At 40.3% G+C, this 24,383-nt stretch overlaps 1 protein-coding gene across 2 annotated transcripts in view; it reads right to left on the bottom strand.

The window, feature by feature from the left end:
- The window catches only part of GOLM2 (golgi membrane protein 2), an 88,084-nt gene that overhangs the window by 2,897 nt on the left and 60,804 nt on the right, over positions 1–24,383 (bottom strand). Inside the window, exon 9 of one of the 2 annotated variants that reach the window (XM_049782498.1) lies at positions 10,174–10,341. The exons of the other annotated variant lie outside the window; for it this stretch is intronic. Within the exon in view, the coding sequence (XP_049638455.1) occupies positions 10,174–10,341 (168 nt within the window). The remainder of the gene's footprint in view (positions 1–10,173; positions 10,342–24,383) is intronic. 2 annotated transcript variants of the gene reach the window in all.

Raw genomic sequence — 24,383 nt, 5'->3', positions numbered from 1 at the left:
TCAGACCTAGAGGTCCAGAACATAAAGCATGTAATCTATAAAAGATTGTTTTTATTGCTTTTTTTGTTTTGTTTTTTAGACCATAGCTGGCAGTGCCTTAGGAGTTATTCCTGGCCCTATGCTCAGGGATCAGTAATGGCTAGTCTTGGAGGACCATATGGATCAAAGCCAGGTCAGCCACAGAAAAGGCAAGCTCCCTACACAGTCCACAATCTTTCCAGCCCCTATTTTTGCCTTTATATAGGAAAATAATCACCAGCATAATTAGCTTAGGCATAGATTTTTAGGATTTTTTGTTTGTTTGTTTGTTTGTTTTTCGGCCACACCCGTTTGATGCTCAGGGGTTACTCCTGGCTAAGCGCTCAGAAATTGCCCCTGGCTTGGGGGGACCATATGGGATGCCAGGGGATCGAACCGTGGTCCTTCCTTGGCTAGCGCTTGCAAGACACCTTACCTCCAGCACCACCTCACCGGTCCCAGATTTTTAGGATTTTAGTAATTAAATGAAGATAATCATAATAGATGAATATAAAAAGTATGTATATATTATATACAAGATATTTTATAGATATTTGGCAAGAAGTTTTTTAAAGGAAGTAATACTATTCTTTGGGATATTTTTTTTTTTTTTTTTTTGTGGTTTTTGGGTCACACCCGGCAGTGCTCAGGGGTTATTCCTGGCTCCAGGCTCAGAAATTGCTCCTGGCAGGCACGGGAGGACCATATATGGGACGCCGGGATTCGAACCGATGACCTCCTGCATGAGAGGCAAACGCCTTACCTCCATGCTATCTCTCCGGCCCCATCTTTGGGATATTTTATATGAATGGTATTAAGTAAAAAACAATTACAAAGGTTTAAAACAGAAAAACTGGATTCTAGTTCTGATCTGACATTTAATAAACATGATTCAGTTTCTAAACCTCTTTGAATCTCTAATTACTTTCTTAGTAGAATAAAAATCACAATGTAATTAAGTAGTACATATATAGACACTCTTCAAAGTCAACTATAAATTTAAGAGGACTATTGTTGGTTTTACTGTTCTGCATAGGTATTGTGACTTCATATAGTTTTTTTCAGAACATAGGACCTTGGTTTTATTTGTGGGGGACTGGAGTTGGAAATTGAATACCTCCCACATGCAAGACAAGCACTCTACTTCTGAGCTACATCTCCAGCTGGTCCAGCAATTTTCTTATGATTTACATTATTTACAGAGTTCATTTTCACTGTATCTTCTTTAAACAGAATTCAAGTTTCTATCAAGAACCTTTTTGAACTTATCAAGTGTGATAAAATAACCTAAACAAATCTCAACATTCAACATTACAACTACATGAAATACAAATACAAAATACAACATTCAATTACATGGAATAATAGTTCACTTCATCATAAACTAGCAAAATTTGTCAATTAACAAAATGAATGAAAAAGTATGACAAAATGTTTATAATTTATTAATTCCTAAATTTCCTCTTAAGAAAATAATCATCTATATATGAAATTCTACCAAGGGATGGTAGTGATAGTACAGTATGTAGGGTGTTTGCCTTGCACATAGCTGACCAGGATTTGATCCCCAGCATTCCATATGGTTCCCCCTCAGCATGGCCAGGTATGAATCCCTGAAGAGCCAAGAAACCCTGAACACCACTGGGTTAGGTCCCAAAACAAAAACAAAAAAGTTCTATCAAGTTAGAATTTTGGAAAATAACACAATGTAAAGGGCCTAAGCAATAATACAGCACGTAAGATATTTGCTTTGCTTGCAGCCAGCCCATGTTTGATCCCATATGGTCACTAATGTCTGAAAGGAGTGATTCCTGACTGCAGAGCCAAGAGTAAGGACTGAGCATGGTCAAGTGTTCAAAAAACAAAATAAAGGGCCCGGAGAGATAGCACAGCAGCCTTTGCCTTGCAAGCAGCCGATCCAGGACCAAAGGTGGTTGGTTCGAATCCTGGTGTCCCATATGGTCCCCCGTGCCTGCCAGGAGCTATTTCTGAGTAGACAGCCAGGAGTAACCCCTGAGCACCGCCGGGTGTGGCCCAAAAACCAAAAAAATAAAATAAAAAGACAGATCTCACTAAAATGTACAATATGTCATAGGTCAAAGTACTGTTATTCTACAGCAGGCAACAGATAAAGTTCTAGGTTTGCTTTTTTTTTTTATTCAATAAAAACATATTGCTTGCCATGTGAAATGCCTGTTCTAAGGACTGAGCATTATTTTACATCATGTTCTGATATATAACAATAGTTATATTTATTCCTATTTGACAGATGATGAAATTTTGAGGTATAGAAGTTAGGGCATTCACAGGATCAGAGACCTCAGAAGTAATAAAGTTAGGATTCAAATTTAGGTAATGTGGCTCAAGAATCTAAGTATATAATAAGCACTATATTAATCTTCCTTCTATATACCTATTTATTCATACTTTATGCATTTCTTATTTTAGTAAACAAAGTAGAACTTCCATACGTTAAAGATGTGATTAGAGGGTGGAATATGTATACGGTAAGGTGCTGGCTTGGATCTCTGGCACCATGTATGGTCCTCCACGCATGGTCAGGAGTGATTCTGAGCATAGAGCCAGAAGTAAGCCCTGAACATGGCAATGTGGCCCAAACCCTTGTCTCCTACTCCCTCAAAAAATATGAGTAAATGGAATTAAAAAATACTAATTTCCTTATCACAATGAACAGAAAGTATAGCCATGAAAAGTGTAGTATTAGTATTCTAGAATTATTTTTTGTATTGGTAGAGATCAAATCTAGGGCTTCACACATGCAAAAAGTACATGTTCTAGTGAGGCAGGGGGAAGGAAAAAAGTACATGTTCTACCATCGGGTTATACTACAAACCCCCAGATTTAATACTTAATTTTAACAAAAAATCCTTGATTGAGTCACCAAGAGAAGTCAGAAAAGTTTTTTATATGATTATAAAATAATTTCTGAAAGATACCTCAGAAAAATGCAGAGCTAAAAGTTTGTAATTTTGTATAGTGATTGTAAACATCAGAAAAATAAACTTCATTGTTTATGCAAGAAAACTGTGCAGGCATCACTGAACCAAAAATTTAATTCATGCAGAATGACATCAGTAACATAAAGTACTCCCCTGTTGGAAGAGATAGAAACTCTACCCTTTCTATTTTAGAATTTCAGAGACCAAAGCCAGAGTGTTCTTAGCTGATGCTCCTATCTCATACATTGCTGAAGTCTCTAATCCCTGAGATTTGACAGTTTAAGCAAAATCTCTAAGATCCAGAGAAGGGCCGGAGCCATAGTCCAGGGAGTAAGGCACTTGCCTTGCACGTGACCACCCTGGGTTCAGTTCCTGCCAAGAGTGATTCCTGAGTGCAAAGCCAGAAGTAAGCCCTGAGCACCTCCAGGTGTGGCTTTAAAACAAAAACAAAAAAGCCCCAAATCTGGAGAAAGCAAATAGGAGTCCCTATTAATAAAAATAATAATGATGCATCTGGAGTTCATGCCTCAAAGGGGTTCTCATTGGCAGTAGTCCCACCAGTAGCTGTAAAGATTCAGCTTCCTGAGTTTGAAGGAACATGTGTTCCAGGCATGTTAAAATCTGAAATACAATTTTCCATAATACTGTGTTATATATAGTGATTCCACTGTGCATGTGATCACAGAAATTTAGAACTAAGTAGGATTATCTATTCTCGTTCGGCACTCTCACATTACAAGATGGAAAAATCATGGCTTAGAGATTCTAAGTGACTTAAAAAGCAGTGCACAACTGGTCTAATGTTCAGGTTAATACTCTTCCTCAGCCCCATTCTTTTTTACTGTCTGCTTTGGCTAAAAGTGAGTTGGCTTAGGAACTTGACCATCACTTCTACACTGAAGCTATGAATCAATGCTTTAAAATTAGTTATTTGAACAATAAACATTTGGAATTCAAATTGTAGAAAAACTGGGTACCATAACCCTCTTTCCCACTTTTATTCATGAAAAAATACCTAAAATAATTTGGATTTTCAGTACTCCTTTTTAGTTCACCGAAACAGCCTTCTTTGTCAGAGTTAATGTTCTAGTATTTCTCTGTTCTCTTTAGTAAGTAACAGCTGCCCTATCCTTCTAGAGTTAATATCTCATGAGCCTCAAGGTCACTGGTTCGAATCCCAGCATCCCATTTGGTCCCCTGAGCCTGCCAGGAGTGACTTCTGAGCATAGAGCCAGGAGTAACCCCTGAGCACTGCCTGGTGTGACACAAAAACCAGAACAAAACAAAACAAAAAACCTGTTAATTAGTAAACCCTTGCTGAAATAAGTTTCATTTGTAAATGAGGAGACTCCCAAATATACCATGATTTTCTTATATCATGAAGGATATTAATTTAGGGTTATGTTCCTCTTAAATAATTTTCTTTTTTGGGGAGGTCACACCCAGCAGCGCTGAGGGGTCACTCCTGGCTCTATGCTCAGAAATCGCTCCTGGCAGGCTCGGGGGACCATATGGGATGCTGGGATTCGAACTACCGTTCTTCTGCATGCACAGCATTTACCCTACATCCATGCTACCTCTCCAGCCCCATAATTTATTTTCTTGGTAAATAAGAGACAAGGCACTAAAGAGGGTACTGGGACCTAAAATGAAAACTGACCATGGAAACTGGGTGTAAAAAGGAAAATGATAAAAGAAAGAGAGTAAAATCACTGAAAATAAAAGAGCCTATTGAAGATATTTTTTAATGTTTAAATGAAACATGATATTTTATTAAAATCAGCAACTTTAGGGATGGAAGGATAGCACAGAGTCAAGGTGTTTGCCTTGCATATGCCCAACCAGGGTTTGATCCCTGGGATCCCAACTGGTACCGCAAGCACTTCTAGAAGTTAATTCCTGAGTGCAGAGCCAGGAGTAATCCCTGAACAAAGCCAGGTATGACCCAAATAGAAAAATAGAGAAGAAAAAGAAATGCCAGCAACTTTTGGGGGGAGGTCACACCCGGCGGTGCTCAGGATTTACTCCTGGATCTCTGCTCAGAAATCGCTCTTGGCAGGCACGGGGGACCATATGGGGTGCTGGGATTGAAACCATTGGTCCTGGGTCAGCCGCTTGCGAGGCAAAAACGCCCTACCGCTGCGCTGTCTCTCTGCCCCAAATGCTAGCAACGTTAAGACAGTCAAAAATGGGGGCCGGGCGGTGGCGCTGGAGGTAAGGTGCCTACCTTGCCTGCGCTAGCCTAGGACGGACCGCGGTTCGATCCCCCGGGCGTCCCATATGGTCCCCCAAGAAGCCAGGAGCAACTTCTGAGCGCATAGCCAGGAGTAATCCCTGAGCGTCACAGGGTGTGGCCCAAAAACCAAAAAAAAAAAAAAAAAAAAAAAAAAAGACAGTCAAAAATAGGGCCGGGCGGTGGCGCAAGAGGTAAGGTGCCTGCCTTGCCTGCGCTAGCCTTGGACGGACCACAGTTCGATCCCCTGATCCCCCGGCGTCCCATATGGTCCCCCAAGCCAGGAGCAATTTCTGAGTGCATAGCCAGGAGTAACCCCTGAGCGTCAACGGGTGTGGCCCAAAAACAAAAAACAAACAAACAAACAAACAAAAGACAGTCAAAAATAGGATAGGGGCAACTTAGACCCCAGTGATTAGACACCATCCGTCCAGCCTTGAACCTTGGATCCCAGACATAGAAACAACACAGTTCTTCAGGACAGCTACAGGAAACAAATCCCATCCGGGACATCTAATATGATATCCTGACAATGAGGAAAATGGGAACAACTTGACCTAAGAGCAGGTTATCCTACCCCTCCAGCTGACGATAAGACAAAATCAGAAGACTTGTCGCCCTTTGGTCAGTCCAAAAGCCAAGATCGCGATTTACAGATGACTGGCTGATAGAACCAAGACCGGACTGTATGTATCCTGTGACCAATAAAAAAGCCCTAGTTTAGGGTTTGAGCTACGACCTGCACAACAACCATGATCTCCAGTTCCAAAGGTCCGTTTGAGACAATTGCAATGGAATGAGTCTTATGGAAACACAATGAAAGACGCTATCATAGGTTCCATCCTAAGATGAGCGCAAAGACCAAGACCACCAAACACAGAAGATGGATTAAAATGACACTGAGGGAACAGGACTTCTAGAACCACAAAGAAAGGCTTCATCATAAGTTCCACCCCTTGACCTGTGCAGATACCGAGATCTCCAGATAAAAAGATCTGATTTTATCACCCAGGATGAAGCAGAAGTCTTCCAAACACCACGAAAGCACCAAAGGGAGAGTAAATGAACCTGAACAGAGTCTATAGTTAATCCCATGACAATATACTCCAAGGGTGGAGAAACCCTGTATCTCTTAGGCCAAGGGAATTCCTTTTCGAATGACCCCAATATTTACTGTGGCTGTGCAGGAGGGAAAAAAAGGCACAAAACAATTTTTTTCTTATATCTATCTAGGTTTTGTCAATTTCTTTATTTTGGTATGTTTATTGAAGTTGTTGTCTCCATTTATATTTATTTATTTTCTTCTTTTCTTTTTCTTTAGGTGCTCTGCCATGTTTTTTATCTCAAGACCATGGCTTTTATGTGGTGCTTATCTTTATTGTTGGAGTGCTCACTGGATATTTTATTTGACACTTCTTTATGTACTGTTGAGGTGTTGCACCTTCTTTTTCCCCTTTGTCTCTCAAACCGATGATGAGAGCCTCTAGAAGGACTCTGCCCATTTCGTATTTGATTTTTACCCCAGTTTATCACTTTTCTCTTCTTCAAACAAAACCACATAACTGGAACTATCTCGTACCGCCTCCCAGTTAGAGGAGGAAACAAGAGAGGTACAAAGACCAAAACAGGTGTAGAACCACTAAGTAGTAAGCTAGGCTCAGAGGGGATCACGTATTCTAATGGGAGGTAGGATGGGAACGGAGGTGTAGGAAGGATAATTCGGTGATGGGAATCCCCCTGATATTATGTTAATATGTACCTAAAATATTAATGTCAACAATATGTAAGACACTATGATCAAAATAAAAATTATATTTAGGGGCCGGGAAGGTGGCGCTGGAGGTAAGGTGTCTGCCTTGCAAGTGCTAGCCAAGGAAAGATCGCGACCGCAGTTCGATCCCCCGGCATCCATATGGTCCCCCCAAGCTAGGGGCGATTTCTGAGCGCTTAGCCAGGAGTAGCCCCTGAGCATCAAACGGGTGTGCCCCCCCAAAAAAAATTATATTAAAAAAAATAGGATAGGGGGCCAGATAGCTAGCATGGAGGTAGGGTGTTCGCCTTGCATACAGGAACTACAGGAGCATAGAGCCAGGTATAACCCCTCAGTACTGCCGGGTGTGAACCCCCCCCCCAACAAAAAAAAATAGGATCAGGGAGATGACTTAATGAACTGGAGCACATGCTTTGCCTAATAGAACTCTATATTTGATCCACAGACCTTTTGGAAGCAACCATTGAGCTTGAGCTAAGAGGAGAGTTTAAGTACCACTAGATATAGCTCAATCCTCTAATTTCCAAAATAATTTTCTTATTGAAATTAATTAATCTAATAAAAAAGTCAAAATTTTCCAGTAAGATGAAAGACATCCGGGCCCGGAGAGATAGCACAGCGGCGTTTGCCTTGCAAGCAGCCGATCCAGGACCAAAGGTGGTTGGTTCAAATCCCGGTGTCCCATATGGTCCCCCGTGCCTGCCAGGAGCTATTTCTGAGCAGACAGCCAGGAGTAACCCCTGAGTACTGCCGGGTGTGGCCCAAAAACCAAAAAAAAAAAAAAAAAAAAGATGAAAGACATCCTTATGAAAGAAAACTAAAGAATGTTTTAAGTGTGAACATGCTCTAAGAAGTTAAATAGGGGTCAGAGAGAGGTGCTTTTCTTGCACATGCCTGTGCAACTCAAAGAGAAAAGCATACATATTTATCAGCTAACTTTTATTAAAGGCTCTATGGTGCTAAATACTAGAAGGCCAATAAATGAAAAGTTTTTCTTCCAGAGCTTACAATTTAATTTGTAGTATGATATACATACATGAAGTCTTTGAACATTTTAAATAATTTATGATCCCTCAGCACAGAGCCGAGAATAAATCCTGAACACTGATGGGTTTGACCTAAAGCCCCCACAAAAGTTAAACGGGCAAAGACAGTAAAGGGATTAGGGGGGTTGTCTTATGTACTGCCAGCTCTATTCCTGGCACAGTATATGGTCCCCTGCACACAGCCAGGGGTCATTCTTCAGCACAGAGCCAGTACTAGCCCTTATTATGGTTTACTATAGTATAGCACCATCAGTTATGGCCCCAAAACAACAAAAAAAAAAATAGGAGCTAGAAAGTATAGAGGTATATCAATGGGTTTGAGTCCATGATCTGCATGTGAGAAGCCTAGGTACCAACCACACCACATGGTCCCTGAACCATGGTCAGCCACTCCTGAGCACTAAGCTGGGAGTAGTCCCTAAGCACCTATAGGTGTGATCCAAATACACATACACATACACACACACACACACACACACACACACACACACACACACAGAGTAATTATACCTATCACAAAAGAATAAAAACTCAAAGAGAAAAGCATACATATTTATCAGCTAACTTTTATTAAAGGCTCTATGGTGCTAAATACTAGAAGGCCAATAAATGAAAAGTTTTTCTTCCAGAGCTTACAATTTAATTTGTAGTATGATATACATACATGAAGTCTTTGAACATTTTAAATAATCATAAATATAATCAAATAAACTACAAAAGTGATGAAAAATTAATGAAAGACAAATGAATTATAGAAAAGATGAATATAACTTACTTAATAGTACTAAAAGTATTTGGTGATTCTCATATTACCATACAGCCCTAATGTTCATTGCCTCTTTTTCTTCCCAATGATCATCTTTCCTAATCTAGACTATAGTATGAAAACAATTCCTAGGAAGAAGTTGGAATATGTAGTTTCCCTTTTTTTGTTAACCATACAATACTTTATCTTTTCTGAGTTGTATAAAAATAATTCTTGTACAAATCTAAATCAGTTGATATTTAAAAGTTGAGGAGCTCAACAAGTTACCTAAAAATATTTCATGCATTTGATTTATAAATCTAGTATAACACACAGTAAGTTTTCATAGAGAAGAAGTTCCACAAATACTAGTAAATGACAGAAACAGGCAAAAACAGGCCTAAAAATTCTGCAATAAAGCAACATACTCTGAAAGCATGCATGGGTAGGGCTGCATGCACATAGGTAGATTCTGAACTTTCATAAAGTTAAAAGCTCAGAAATAACAATTAGCAAGGAAAATATGTTGAATCTGTGTATTCCTAAAAATATTAAATTTAAGCCTCTCAGAAGAAAAAATTTAAAGGACGTTTCGTATGCTGATTTGTCTTCATGTAGAGACCAGTCACTTTGTGAATTCCTTATCAATCAATCTAAAGGCTGTCTATCATACTTGTACCAAGAATAATAAAGTGCCATTAAATGAGAAATAGAGAAAAAAATATTTTCTGGTAGTTTGCCATGGCTAAAATCTATAGGCATATCAATTCTTAAAAAAAAAATTGGGGGGGGGGGGGGGCCGGAGAAATAGCACAGCGGCATTTGCCTTGCAAGCAGCCGATCCAGGACCAACGGTGGTTGGTTCGAATCCCGGTGTCCCATATGGTCCCCCGTGCCTGCCAGGAGCTATTTCTGAGCAGACAGCCAGGAGTAACCCCTGAGCACTGCCGGGTGTGACCCAAAATTTTTAAAAAATTAAAAAAAATTTTTTTGTTTTAGGCCATACCCTGAGTTGCTCAACAATTATTCCTGGCTTTGTGTTCAGCGACCACTCCAGGCAAGGCTTGGGGACCATAGGGGATGCCAGGGATTGAATATGGGTTGGTTGCTTGCAAGGCAAGCACTTCACCTGCTATACTATCACTCCTGCTCTTCAATTGTGAAATTTCTAAAAATTCTTGGTTTCAAATTGTAAGTATATCCAATAATAAATAGAACTAATTAAAATTTTCAGATCTAGTAAATATCACTATCATAAAATGTTTTTTAAAATAAAATTGAAAACCTGCACAGAACCTTTTGGCATTATTATAACTAAGTAGAAAAAAAGTTCTACACAAATTCAACCAAAAAATGTGGTGAGTTTCACGGTCACAGCATGGAGGCTAGGCCACGCTCACCTTGGACGTCTTCCTCGCCACCATCACCATCTTCTTCCTCATTGTAAGCCAGCTCAGCCTGCTTGTCTGCCTCATACTCACCTACGTTACCATCATCCCCATTATAATCCGCCAGTTTAGAGCCATGTTGCGGATCAACAGGGGATTCATTCTCATCAAAGAATCGGCCTGTGAAGTAGGTAAAGGATTAATTCAAGAGTAAAGTGAAGAAAAGGGGGGACCTAAATTGGAGACAGACCAAAAAGTAGACAAGTGAAACCTGGCAATTTGCAGGGTACTGGTTACAAAAATGATACACTTTTGTAAAGGCTATCCAAGAAAAATGAAATAAGAATAAAGACTGAAAACTTTTAAGAATTTGTGTTAACTTTAGTACTTATTGCTTATGATCTAAATGTATTATTAAAGAAAGTTGACATTTTTCCAGGACTGCCTTTCTCTTTTTGGGGGGAGACCGGTTATTCCTGTTCCCCAGTTATTCCTGGCTCTACAAACAAGAGTACTTGATGGGGTAATACCATATGGGACCATATGGGACCATATGGGATCGAGGTAGGCCACATGCAAAGCAAGTACCTACATGCTGTTGCTATTGTTCTGGCCCCACACTAACTTTTTTTTTTTCGTTTTTGGTTTTTGGGTCACACCTGGCAGCGCTCAGGGGTTACTTCTGACTCTGTACAGCTCAGAAATCGCTCCTGGCAGGCTTGGGAGACCATCTGGGATGCCGGAATTCGAACCACCATCTTTCTGCATGCAAGGCAAATGCACTACCTCCATGTTATATCTCCAGCCCCCCACTAACTTTTCTAATAAGTTATTTATTCAATACTAAGAATAATTTTATTAGAATAGTACCTTTTTGAAATTTATAGTCATTTATTATTTTATGAAGTGACATTTTCCATTAATAAATCTGTTAATTTTTTTAAATAAAAATAGGATTAGTAGGGGCCGGAGAGATAGCATGGAGGTAAGGTGTTTGCTTTGCATGCAGAAGAATGGTAGTTCAAATCCCGGCATCCCATATGGTCCCCTGAGCCTGCCAGGAGTGATTTCTGAGTGTAGAGCCAGGAGTAACCCCTGAGCGAAGCTGGGTGTGACCCAAAAATCAAAATAAAGAAATAAATAAGATTAGCTTCCAAAAAAAAAAAAGGAAAAAAAAAAGATTAGCTTCCTTTTTGTTTTTGTTTTTTTTTTGTTTTTGTTTGTTCGTTTTTGTTTTTTGTTTTTTTTGTGTGTGGTTTTTGGGTCACACCCGGTAGTGCTCAGAGGTTACTCCTGGCTCTATGCTCAGAAATCGCCCCTGACAGGATCAGGGGACCATATGGGATGCTGGGATTTGAACCACCGACCTTCTGCATGAAAGGCAAATGCCTTACCTCCATGCTATCTCTCCAGCCCCTCCTTTTTTGAACATTAAAAGAAACTAATATATTAGAGAGCCGTCTCAAGTTCCTTCAATAAGTGTGTTTCACCAGAGCATGAATTTTAGCACAGAAGATAAGATATTACAATCTCTGGCAGTACAATTTCTGGTTTTGAAAAAAGCATCCTGAATAATTCTGAATTCTTATTTTTCATTTCCTAGCCCAGACATTTAAAAGCCAATGGTAAAAGCAGTTCAAGAAAGTTGACCTACACGTTGGCATTGTATTACACAAAAGTAAAGGAGAAGAGGGGCCAGAGTGGTGGTGTAAGCAGTAAGGCTTCTGCCTTGCCCACACTAGCCTAGGACAGACCGCAGTTCGATCCCCCGGCATCTCATATGGTCCCCCAAGCCAGGAGCAATTTCTGAGCACATAGCCAGGAATAACCTCTGAGTGTCTCTGGGTGTGGCCCAAAAATCAAAAAATAAAATAAAAATAAAGGAGAAGAACAATAGGTATAACTTCTCCTACAGAATGTTATTTAACAATGGGAGATGGTAAATAAACAATTTGGGTACATCTAAGACCTAACTCAAACACAAGTTAAATGCTAAAGAAGAATAAAAATAAATTTTATTCCAAAGTCAGAGAGATAGTACAGGGGATAAAGTTCTTGCTTTGTACACAGCTGATCCAGGTTCAGTTCCTAAGGACCCCTGGACATTATCAGGAATCACAAACACATAGTTGGGAACAACCCCCTGACAACTAAGGAGTTATTTTGTTTTGTTTTGTATGGAGGTCACACCCAGAGATGCTCAGGTGTTACTCTTGGGTCTGCACTCAGGAATTACTCCTCATGGTGCCTCATACAAGGTAAACACCCCACAGACTGTATAATTACTCATCTCCTGGGGTTTTCTATTTTATATAGCTATCAACAAAACAAGCAAACAAAAACAAGTCAATGAACAAAACTGTACAATAGTTGAACTAAAAAACACGCTAGTGGGTTTTGGCAGCAGAACAACAAAAAAGAACAAATTTAAGTCAGTGATTTTAAGGCCAAGGTAGAGAATTCTATCCAAAATGAAGAGAATAATTAGAAACAATGAAGACAATGTAAGAGACTTAATGGGACAACATTAAGGGGAACAACATCCATATCACAGGAATTCTAAGAGTATTAGTGCTAGAAGAAATAATGATTAGTAACATTCCTGATCTAGGAGGCATGTACTAAAGAATTTCAAACAAACGAGTCCGAACCAAAAGATACAAAAGAAAAACACCAAAACACTGTAGTTGAAAAGTCAAGACCCACAGAGACAGGTTCCCATTCAGAGTCTGTCTCACTATAAGAAACCCCCAAAAGACTCAAATAAAATTTCTTAAATGAAAATCTAAAGGCATGAAAGCAATGGTATGATTAGTTTTGAATGAAAAGACCCTACAACAATCAAGAATTCTGACAGACTGTGGACTCAGACTTGAAAGATAAAAAAAAAAATTTTTTTTTTTTGCAAGAGACACCTCATGATCTTTAGCAAAGTTGCCAGAACTGCACTTGATACATATGATACCAGGTTTAACTCATCACACACACTTGCAAAATGAGAACTTTATCTACTTTCATCTCCCCATTTTGCAGGAACTCACTCAGCCTTAAGGTTCTCTGCCATAAGGGTGCTCTTTAAGGTGTCCCTTTAAGGGTGAAAACATCAGTTATGAGAAGCCCTTTGTAACTGCCACCAGAGGGCAGTTGGGACTGGGGTATATAAGACCTGAACAGAAGTGCTGGGGCACCCTGCTGGATTGCCCCTGCTGGAATGGCACCTTCCAGCAACTTCAGAAACTGCCTGACTGGTTCCCTGCTCTTTATGCTTTTTGCTGCTTCTATTACTGTTTCTCTCTCTCTCTCTCTGGCATCTTGTTCTTGCTCTAACCTTGGCTCTCTCAGACCAGGGGGCTGGCCATAAGGGCTGATAATATTCCACTACCAGTGATATTCAGAGAGAACTTCACTTCCTAAGCCTGATTCAAACTCCAGCACCTCAGATGATGAGCTGGTTAACATCTCTTCAGACTCAAGAGTCTGAAAATCCTTCCCTGCTGTATTGAGTAAGGTCAGAACCTTTATTAACCCATAGAAGATCTATTACAGAGATTCCATCTTATCAAGGATTGAAAATAAATCCACTTGGCCTTTTTAAAAAGGTCTGTACTTCTTACAAACTCACATCACCAATACTGCAAAGAAGACTTAATTGGCTGGAGTAAAAATGTGTTTTGTGACCCCCATCCCCACGATTTTTAAACAGTGGCTAATGTATATGCCTGAATCCTCCCCAGTACTTGCAGTGGAGGTATACTGAGGAGGCCAAAGAAAAACTACACACTCTTTAATCTGGTAGGAGACTGTCCAGGGCCTGAATATGATATGTTGATAGGTGAGGGAGAGATGGGAACACCAGAAAACAAGCTACCTTGTCTTGTACAATTCTAACACGTGTTCATGAAATAGCATTGGGCGCATGGGAGAGTACTGATGCGGATTCAGAGTTCAAGGGTAGTTATACCAAACAAAAACAAAACCAGCATCTTATGTTCAATTCATAGGAAAATAACAAATCTGTGAAAAGGCAAGTAAGAGAAAAAGAGACCCAGCAACATCTAATAATGCACTTGGTCTTTGAAAATGCCAACAAAGACTGCCAAATGATTTTGTGCCATTTAGGGAGAGAAGATATGATGGACTATTGGAAAGCATGCCAAAATGTATGTAGGTCCCATTTCACATAAGGCATGTGTAAAGACCATTGAAGCCTACACAGTACAGAGGCAGGTTAGAGGACCAGGCCATCTACGCAAGGAATATAAAGCCCCGCCCAACCATGTATTTCCAAGGCTACCACTTTGACGTTTTCCAAATGGGGCAGTGGCAATCACTGGGCAAGAAATTGTCATTCTTTTTTTTTTTTTTTTTGGTTTTTGGGCCACACCCGGTGACGCTCAGGGGTTACTCCTGGCTATGCGCTCAGAAGTCGCTCCTGGCTTGGGGGATCATATGGGATGCCGGGGGATCGAACCGCGGTCCATCCGAGGCTAGCGCAGTCAAGGCAGGCACCTTACCTTTAGCGCCACCGCCCGGCCCCAAGAAATTGTCATTCTGTTGGAATCTGAAGAAACTGGAAAAGAAGACACCACAGACTTCACAAACCAGGAGTAGATGTTATGATGGTGGAAAATTTGACTACTACTATAGGAATCACAGGATCCTTTCTGGAGACCACCACCTGTCCTTACGCACAATGTATCAGAAATCATTGGACAAGAAACTGCCCCAATAACCAACAGGTCTTAGGAAACTGGTTCACTTAATCCCAGGTTCACCTAATCAGGGACCCCAACTCATTGCATGCTTATAGCCACTAAATTTACTGCAACCTGTCATCACAGCAAATGCTGTCTTAGATATCCCCGATATCCCCTTCCCTAACATCATCACCAGCTTAATATTCTTACATACTGAAATCCAGAATAAAGGAGACAATTCTACCAGACACTGTAAGCCTACTCTTAGAGAGAAGCAGTCTAACCCTTAAGCGAATCATTGTGCATGTAGAGTAATAGATTCTGATAAATGGGAGAAATAGTCATTGTTATCACAGTATCCACAGTACGGATGTTTAAAAATGGAAAGCACATTGCCTAACTCTTGCTTCTTCCATTTACTATGTCTCGATACTCCAATTGCCCAAGGATTGGAAATTTTGGTAGCACTAATCCCCTAGCAGCATCTTCAGATCCCCTAATGGCCTTTACCTCTAAATCACAAAAAATAATCGCTCACTAATAACTCATTGAAAAGAATTTAAAGGAAAGATTGACACAGGTGCCAATGTTTCCATCATCTCTTCCTGATACTGTCCCATAGTTGGGCTCTGTAAGAGATACCTTATGATTGGCAAGAAGTAGACACTCTGCCTTCTTCCAGTGCTAGATGACTGAAAAGCATTGGCCCTGAAGGAAATGTAGCCACTTTCAGCCTTATGTAGCTCCCTTACTCCTGAATATATGGGGTCGAGTTCTACACAGACAATGCTGCATTCAGATCCCGATTCTTCCCCAGCCACTTCTCTAGCACATAATTCAGAGGACACACATTTTTTTTTAAATTTGGGCCACTGTGGTACAGCATCCTCCACCACCGCATTTAGTGGAAGTATAACCATCTTGTGTACACACCACAGTGGTCACTTAATGTAAAGCTAAGGACACTTATAGATTTTGTAAACAATATAAACTGGGGCACACTGAAACATTGTTTTTAGAATGGAATTCTGTCTTTATATTACCCAAAAAATAATCGGGCAAATGCTGACCATTGATAGACTTGTGAAATGTAAATGCTATCACGGTTCTAATGGGAACCCTCAATCCAGCCTTCACTCTCCTACAGCAATTCCTAAAGCTTGGCCACTGATTGTAATAAATATTAAGTTCTGCTTCTGTAATATTCCTATAAACCCAGATGACCGAAAATGCTTTGCATTTTAAATTCCTTCTTTCAATCTAAGGCACCTATGCGCAGGTTTCAGTGGACTGTTTTACCCCAGGGAATGACTAACTCACCTACTATATGTCAATATTTTGTTGACATAGCTCTACGTCCTTTCTGTGCAAGATTTCCTCATGCTTACATGATCCACTACAAGAACAGTATTCTGATAGCATTTTATAATGAGAGAGAGTTTCAAAGATTATATGAGGATGTAATGACGGGCCCGAAGAGATAGCACAGCGGTGTTTGCCTTGCAAGCAGCCGATCCAGGACCAAAGGTGGTTGGTTCAAATCCCGGTGTCCCATATGGTCCCCTGTGCCTGCCAGGAGCTATTTCTGAGCAGACAGGAGTAACCCCTGAGCACCGCCGGGTGTGACCAAAAAAAAAAAAAAAAAAAAAAAAGATGTAATGACATGCTTACTGGTAGTTGGATTATAAGTAGCAAAAGAAAAGATTCAGATGCTGCCCCATATGAATATTTGGGTTATGTTCTTGAGAGCACTACAGTGCATCCCAGAAAAGTTTCTATCTACAGTGATTTTCAGAAACTGCTGAGAGACTTTAATTGGGTCCTCACCTCTCTTGGTATTCCTAACTCAGAGCTTATCAACTTGTTCCTCATTTTAAAAAGAGACTCTGTCTGGATAGTCCAAAACAATTAACGCCAGAGGCTCAGAAGCAATTGGGAGTTTCTATGGACTGCCTCCAGAAATGCTACATTTCTTGGTTTATCCCTGGAGAAAGACATAGTTATTACATTTTGCTACAACTCAGTCACTAACCACTGCGATTGTTCAATAACTGCCTGTTAGAATGGATTTATTTATACAATAAACCACCTCACACTATTGTACCATAGTTGGAATTAATAACTGCTCTGATAATTAAAGGCAGACTGCAAGTGCATGCTTTACTAGGATATGATCCCATATCATTGTTCTACCCATTCTTAAAAAGGAAATTGATTCAATATTACCTCTTACTGGTAGTCTTCAATGAGCTTTGGATGATTTTTCAGGAGCACTTTCCTCCCTCTACCCAGTGGGAAAACACTTGGGACTTTTTCAGAATAACTCCCTTTGTAATCTCTCCATTTTTCACTTCTCTCCCATTCCCAATGTCCCAGTATATTATATTGATGGCTCATTTTTTTCAAGGAAAGGTAGAACATTGGCCCATTTCTGACCACAACAGTGTATACTAATTATAATTCAGCTCAACAAATGGAACTTGTAACTTTGATTTATTTACTCTCCAATGTGTCAAGCCCATGCAATATAATAAGTGATCAAGACTATGTAGTTGGCTTTTTGCCTGGAATTGTCACTGCTTCCTTAAATGCTCATAACCCCGTGGTTCAAGATTTGCTTCAAAAACTGCAAGCTACTGTACAAAAGTGCTTTGAGTCTATATTCATCACTCACATAAGATCTCATTCTAGGGTTTAGAACAATAGTACAATAGGTACAGCATTTGCCTTGCACGCAACAAACATGGGTTTGATCCCCTGCATCTCATATGGTCCCCTGAACCTGCCAGAAGTGATTTCTGGTTGCAGACCCAGGAGTAATCCCTGAGCACTGCCAGGTATGGCCCAAAAACCAAGAAAAATAAATAAAAGATATCACTCTGGTGTCCTTGGTCCAATGGCTTTAGGGAAAAAATTTGCTGATCACTGAGCAATGCCAATATTTAAGTCACCTGTAGGAGAGCATAATATTCTACATATATATGCCTGTTGCCTTCATGTACACTATAGCATCCCACTAAAATAAGCAAGACAAATTGTACTCATTCTATCTGTACTCCTTTAGACTGCACCTCTCATGTGGCCAGAGCTAACCCCAGAGATCTGCAGACAAATGAATTATGTCAAATGGATATCATTCATGTTAAGCTCTTCCTAAACAAACCATTTCTATATGTAGTTATTGAAACTTATTCTCATTTTATATGGGCTGTCCCTATGACTTTTAGAAAGAGCTAAAGCCATTTGTTCCTTTTTACTATGCTTTTCTGTCATGGTTGTTCCTAATACCAGCAAAACTGATAATGGTCCAGCCTATACTAGTAAAACTTTTCAATCATTTTGCAATGAATGGCAAATCAAACATATCACTGGTATCCCCTATAATCCTCAGAGATAAGCTATTGTTGAGCATGCTCACAAAACTCTTAAAACTCTATAACTAACAAACAGAAAAGGAGAAATATAGAAGAAACTCAGCCTTAAGGTTCTCTGGCGTAAGAGTGTTCCTGTCCCTTTACGGGTGAAGGTGTCAGTAATGAGGCGCCCATGAATTGCCATAGGAAGGCAATTGGGACTGAGGTATAAAAGGTGGCAGTAGAACTACCTGATTGCTGCCCCCTGCCGGATTGCCATTGCCAGACTGACGGCTGCTGGATTGTTTGAAAACCTGCCTGGCTCCCTGCTCCTGCTGTTATTTGCTGTTTCTTCTACTGTTTTTCTTTCTCTGGCCCTTTCTCTGTCTGACACCTTGCTCTTGTTCTAACCTTGGCCTACTCTCTCTTTCAGCCCAGGCTGTAAGGCTCCTCCTTGGCCTCCTTGCTTTGCCTTTCCCTTAATTAAATCCTGCTTCTAACCCTCTCTTCTCTTTGGAGTTTTGACTGACCTTAACAGTTTAGTGCCTGAACCCCACCTTAATTATTTTTTTCTCTCCATTTTAATTATTTGCCCCTATCTTAATATTTTTACTGTTTCAGACCACATCCAGTCAAGTGTAGGGTTGGGGTGAAGGGAGAACATGCAGCACCAGAAACCAACCCCAGATTCTCACACAGAGCATATGCTCTACCATGGGTATCCTTTCCTTCTCTTTCAATAAACTAAGACTGCTTGGATTCTAACCCTGACTTGACTATTAAGTAATCCTGAAAGTGTTACAAAATTTTGTGTTTGTCTTGTCTACAAAATGGGAATTATATCACCAACACAGGAGTCTGCTATGAGTTTATACAGATAAACACTTCAGAACAGCAACTAGCACATACTAACTTCCAATTTTAGCTATTAGTAGCATCATTATTTGTAGTAGTATGACTACTATCACAACTACTATTATTATTACTACAACTTTTGTTTTGTTTTGTTTTTTGGGCCACACCCAGTGATGCTCAGGAGTTACTCTTGGCTATGCGCTCAGAAGTTGCTCCTGGCTTGGGGGACCATATAGGACGCCAGGGGATCGAACTGTGGTCCTAGGGTAGCCTAGGGTAGCGCTGGCAAGGCAGACACCTTACCTCTAATGCCACCCACCGGCCCCCAACTTTTGAGTTGAAGTAAACTAACTTCTAATTTTTTCCTCCTAAAAAAAAAATCTCAGTGCTTATTCTTGGCTCTGTTCTCAGGGATCATTCCTGGTGGGATATATGGGATCATGGCTTGGCCATATACAAGGCAAACAGCTGTACTATTTCTCCAGCCCCCTTTAAAGTCTTTGAGCCCATAAATTTAATGTAAAAACTATTGCAAGCTTATTTATCATATTTTATTATGTTCAGTTCTCTAATTTTTTTTTTGTTTTTGTTTTTTTGGTCATACCCAGTGACTCTCAGGGGTTTCCTGTGTCTGCACTCAGAAATCGCTCCTGGAAGGCTCAGAGGATCATTTGGGATGCAGGGAATCAAACCACTGTTGGTCCTGGGTCGGTCATGTGCAAGGCAAATGCCCTACCACTGTGCTATCTCTCCGGTCCCCAGTTCTCTAAATATTTTTGTGGGGAGAGACAATCAAATTTGGCTATACTCAGAGGTTACTCAGGTTAGTCAGGAATTATATTACTCTTGATAGACTTGGATCCACTCCTGGAAGAACTGAGGAATCATATAGGATGCAGTGGATTGAACTTAGGTCAGCCAAGTGTTAAAACAAGCATCCTACCCACTGTATTATTATTACCGGGCCCTGAGCTGTACAGTTCTTGTCATCCAATTATGAAGACTGGGTTCAGTCCCTAGCATCAGGGAAAAATAAAATATTTCTTTGTGAACAACTAATTCACACTAATATTGCTTAGGAATAAATTTAACCAAGGAAGCACAAGATTATACAATAAAACTACAAACCTTTGCTGAAAAAAAGATGATACCCTACGTAAGAAGGAAGTTATTCCATTTGGATGAATCAGAAACTTGATATTTTTAACAGGGAAACACTTGCAGAAGCAATCTACATATACATTTCTCACTAAGATACCTGCTTTTTAGTAGAAACATATAAGCAGAATTTAAAATTGACATGGACCTGTCAGAAATTCAACATACTCAGGCCAGTGAAAGTACAGTGGTCAGGGCACTTGCCTTTCACATGGCCAAAACAGGTTTGATCCCCAGCATACCCCAAGCCTGCTGTAAGTTATTATAACTTATAACTCTTTTAAAGAGACATTATATTTATATTTTAAAGAGAATTATTATATTCTTAAAAGGCAAATATCAATTGGTCCTAGGGATACATACATATATATAATATATATAAACTTGGTTTTTTTCTTTTTGGGGGGGGGCTTGGGCCACATTGGGTTATACTTGGGGCTTACTCCTGGCTTTGCAATCAGTGATCATTCCTGGTAGGCTCAGGGAATCAAAGTGGTGCTAGGGATTGAACTCAGGGTATGCCAACTACCCTATCTGCTGTATTATTGCTCCAGACTCATCTAGTTAAACATCTTTGGTGACATTGTAAAACTGTTCAAGAGAACAATCTAAAGGAACAGGAGCTATATAGATAAAAAGCAAGCAAAGTATTTTGATATAGTAATTTCAGTTTGGGGATTACATCTTGAAAGGAACATTTGAAGTAGAACAGGAGGAAATTTTCGTTTTGTTTTGGGGTTACACCCTGCACTGCTCAGAACATATTCCTGGCTAAGGGATCACGGTGCTAGAGTTCACTTCTGGAAGGGCTCAAGGGACCAGAAGGAGCACTGGGGATCAAATGTTGGTCCATTTGATTCCATATTTGATCAATGTCCACAAATGTCTTTTGGGTCACCCCTAGAAGTAAGTACTCAGGGTTTACTCCTAGCTCTGTACTCAGAGATCACTCCTGTTGAGATTAGAGGACCATATAGAGCACTGAGGATTGAATCTGGGTTGGCCATGTAAATTTTTTTTGTTATTTTTTTGGGGGGGCCACACCCTGTGACACTCAGAGGTTACTCCTGGCTATGCACTCAGAAATCGCTACTAGCTAGGGGGACCATATGGGACACTGAGGGATCAAACCACGGTCTGTCCTAGGTCAGACTTGTGCAAGGCAAACACCCTACTGCTGCACCACTGCTCTGGCCCTGGGCTTTTTTTTTTTTTTTTTTTTTTGGTGGGGGAGGTCACATCCTACGATGCTCAGGGGTTATTCCTGGCTCTGCACTTAGAAATTGCCTCTGGCAGGCTCAGGGATCATATGGAATGCTGGGAATCAAACCCCCTTCAGTCCTGGGTCAACCACGTGCAAGGCAAATACCGTAGGCCCTGGAAATAAGTTTGTAAAGATATTCCAAGTTATGGGGCCGGGGGGGGGGGTGGCGCTAGAGGTAAGGTGCCTGCCTTGCCTGTGCTAGCCTAGGACGGACCGTGGTTCGATCCCCCGGTGTCCCATATGGTCCCCCAAGCCAGGAGCGACTTCTGAGGGCATAGCCAGGAGTAACCCCTGAGCGTCACCGGGTGTGGCCCAAAAACCAAAAAAAAAAAAAAAAGATATTCCAAGTTATAATAAAAGAATAATTTGGGGGATTCTAATATAAATTTATAAACAAAAGAACAGTTAATTATCATCGCTTCAATAGCATATTTATATCAATGAACATATACATAAATATATATAGCATATATATATATATACACACACACACACACACATATATATATATATAAAACAATAGGTTAGGAGAGATAGCATAAATACAGAACAAATGCCTAGCATGTATAAGACACTGAGTTTGATCCCTGGCACTGCATGTTAAGCCAACTGAGCACAACCAGGTGTGGTATTTCCAAGTAGGTATGGTCAATAAAAGTTATAATAATTAAAACTATGTAAAAACTCTAGCTTAAAATGTATATGAATTATGAGTGCTGGAGTGATAGTTTAGTGGGTACGGTGTCTGCTTTGTATGCAGCCAAACTGAGTTTGACCCCTGACATCCTATATTATTCCTTGAGAGCTAAAAGATTAACTCCGAAATGAAAAGACAGGAGCAAACTCTGAGCAATGCCAAGTGTGGCCCCAAAACAAAACGAAACAAACAAAAAGTATATAAAATAAATTAACATTCTTTTAAATACAAAAATATAAAGCTTAAAAATACAGAAAATGACTTGAGATTTATGTATGAATGAAAAATAATTGGAAAAAGAATATAAAACTTGGAGAGCCAGAATGATACAGCTTTTAAGGTGTTTGCCTTGCATAAAACCAGCATAGCGGGGCCAGAGAGATAGCATGGAGGTAGGGTGTTTGCCTTGCATGCAGAAGGATGGTGGTTCAAATCCCGGCATCCCATATGGTCCCCCAGATTGCGAGGAGCAATTTCTGAGCATAGAGCCAGGAGTAACCCCTGAGCGCTGCCGGGTGTGACCCAAAAGCAAGACAAAACAAAACAAAAACCAACATAGCTTCATTCCCTGGTCCCATATGCTACCTGAGCACTGCCACAAGTACTTCCTGAGTGAAAAGCCATGAATAACTCTTCAGCACTGCTTGGTAGTGGCACAAAAACAATAGAAAAAAAATTAAAACTCAATAGGTTCTTTTAAAAATAATTTGTATTAGAGAATAATAATTTTTCTCAAAATTATTTCCAAACATATTCCCAAAGGTCAGTGTAAGTAATAAAATAAACTATAATTGTTTATAGAATGTTGGGACATAGATTACTTTGTTTACCTCATATTTCTACATTTTTCTATAAAATTAATAAGAAAGGAAAAAAGAAAGTCGTCTCAGGTACATCAATTGAGATAAAAATGGACAGAACTGGGCCGGGCGGTGGCGCTAAAGGTAAGGTGCCTGCCTTGCCTGCGCTAGCCTTGGACGGACCGTGGTTCGATCCCCCGGTGTCCCATATGGTCCCCCAAGCCAGGAGCAACTTCTGAGCACATAGCCAGGAGTAACCCCTGAGCGTTACCGGGTGTGACCCAAAAACCAAAAAAAAAAAAAAAAAAAAAAAAAAAAAAGAGTAAACACTGAGTATTACTTGGTGTGGCCTCAAATTTGGGCCCGGAGAGATAGCACAGCGGCGTTTGCCTTGCAAGCAGCCGATCCAGGACCAAAGGTGGTTGGTTCGAATCCCGGTGTCCCATATGGTCCCCCGTGCATGCCAGGAGCGATTTCTGAACAGACAGCCAGGAGTAACCCCTGAGCACAGCCGGGTGTGACCCAAAAACCAAAAAAAAAAAAAAAAAAAAAAAATGGACAGAACTAAATATCTAAACCAAAGTCAACCGCAACAGAATCAAACTCTAACAATCTAAACTTAAAATGAACCTATTATACTGGTAGGCATAGGGTAGTGGGAATAGCCTTGTTTCACTCAGTGGTCCTCAAACTATGGCTCGCGGGCCACATATTGTATTTGTATCTGTTTTGTTTCTTCATTGCAAAATAAGATATATGCAGTGTGCATAAGAATTCATTCATAAGTTTTGTTTTTACTATAGTCAGACCCTTCAATGGTCTGAGGGACGGACAGTGAACTGGCCCCGTTTAAAAAGGTTTTTTTTTTTTTTTTTTTTTTTGGTTTTTGGGCCACACCCGGCAGTGCTCAGGGATTACTCCTGGCTGTCTGCTCAGAAATAGCTCCTGGCAGGCACGGGGGACCATATGGGACACCGGGATTCGAACCAACCACCTTTGGTCCTGGATTGGCTGCTTGCAAGGCAAACACCGCTGTGCTATCTCTCCGGGCCCCGTTTAAAAAGTTTGAGGACCCCTATTAGGATGACTCTGTAGATCACAATAGTTTTAATAAAATAAAATTAAAAAATAAATAAATAACTATATATAGTATAGTACAAACTTAAGTTTAAAAAAAAATCTTTTTTTTTTTTTTTTTTTTTGGTTTTGGGGCCACACCCTGTGACGCTTAGGGGTTACTCTTGGCTCACTATTCAGAAGTCACTCCTGGCAGGCACTGAGGACCATATGGGATGCCGGGATTCGAACCACTGTTGGTCCTGGGTTGGCCGCTTGCCAGGCAAACGCCATACCACTATGCTATCTCTCCGGCCCCAAGTTTAAAAAAATCTTAATTAC

The sequence above is a fragment of the Suncus etruscus genome, chromosome 10, assembly GCF_024139225.1.
Source record: "Suncus etruscus isolate mSunEtr1 chromosome 10, mSunEtr1.pri.cur, whole genome shotgun sequence".
Classification (NCBI taxonomy): domain Eukaryota; kingdom Metazoa; phylum Chordata; class Mammalia; order Eulipotyphla; family Soricidae; genus Suncus; species Suncus etruscus.
Note: the sequence above shows the minus strand (reverse complement) of the source record. Positions and strands in the feature narration are given on the sequence as shown.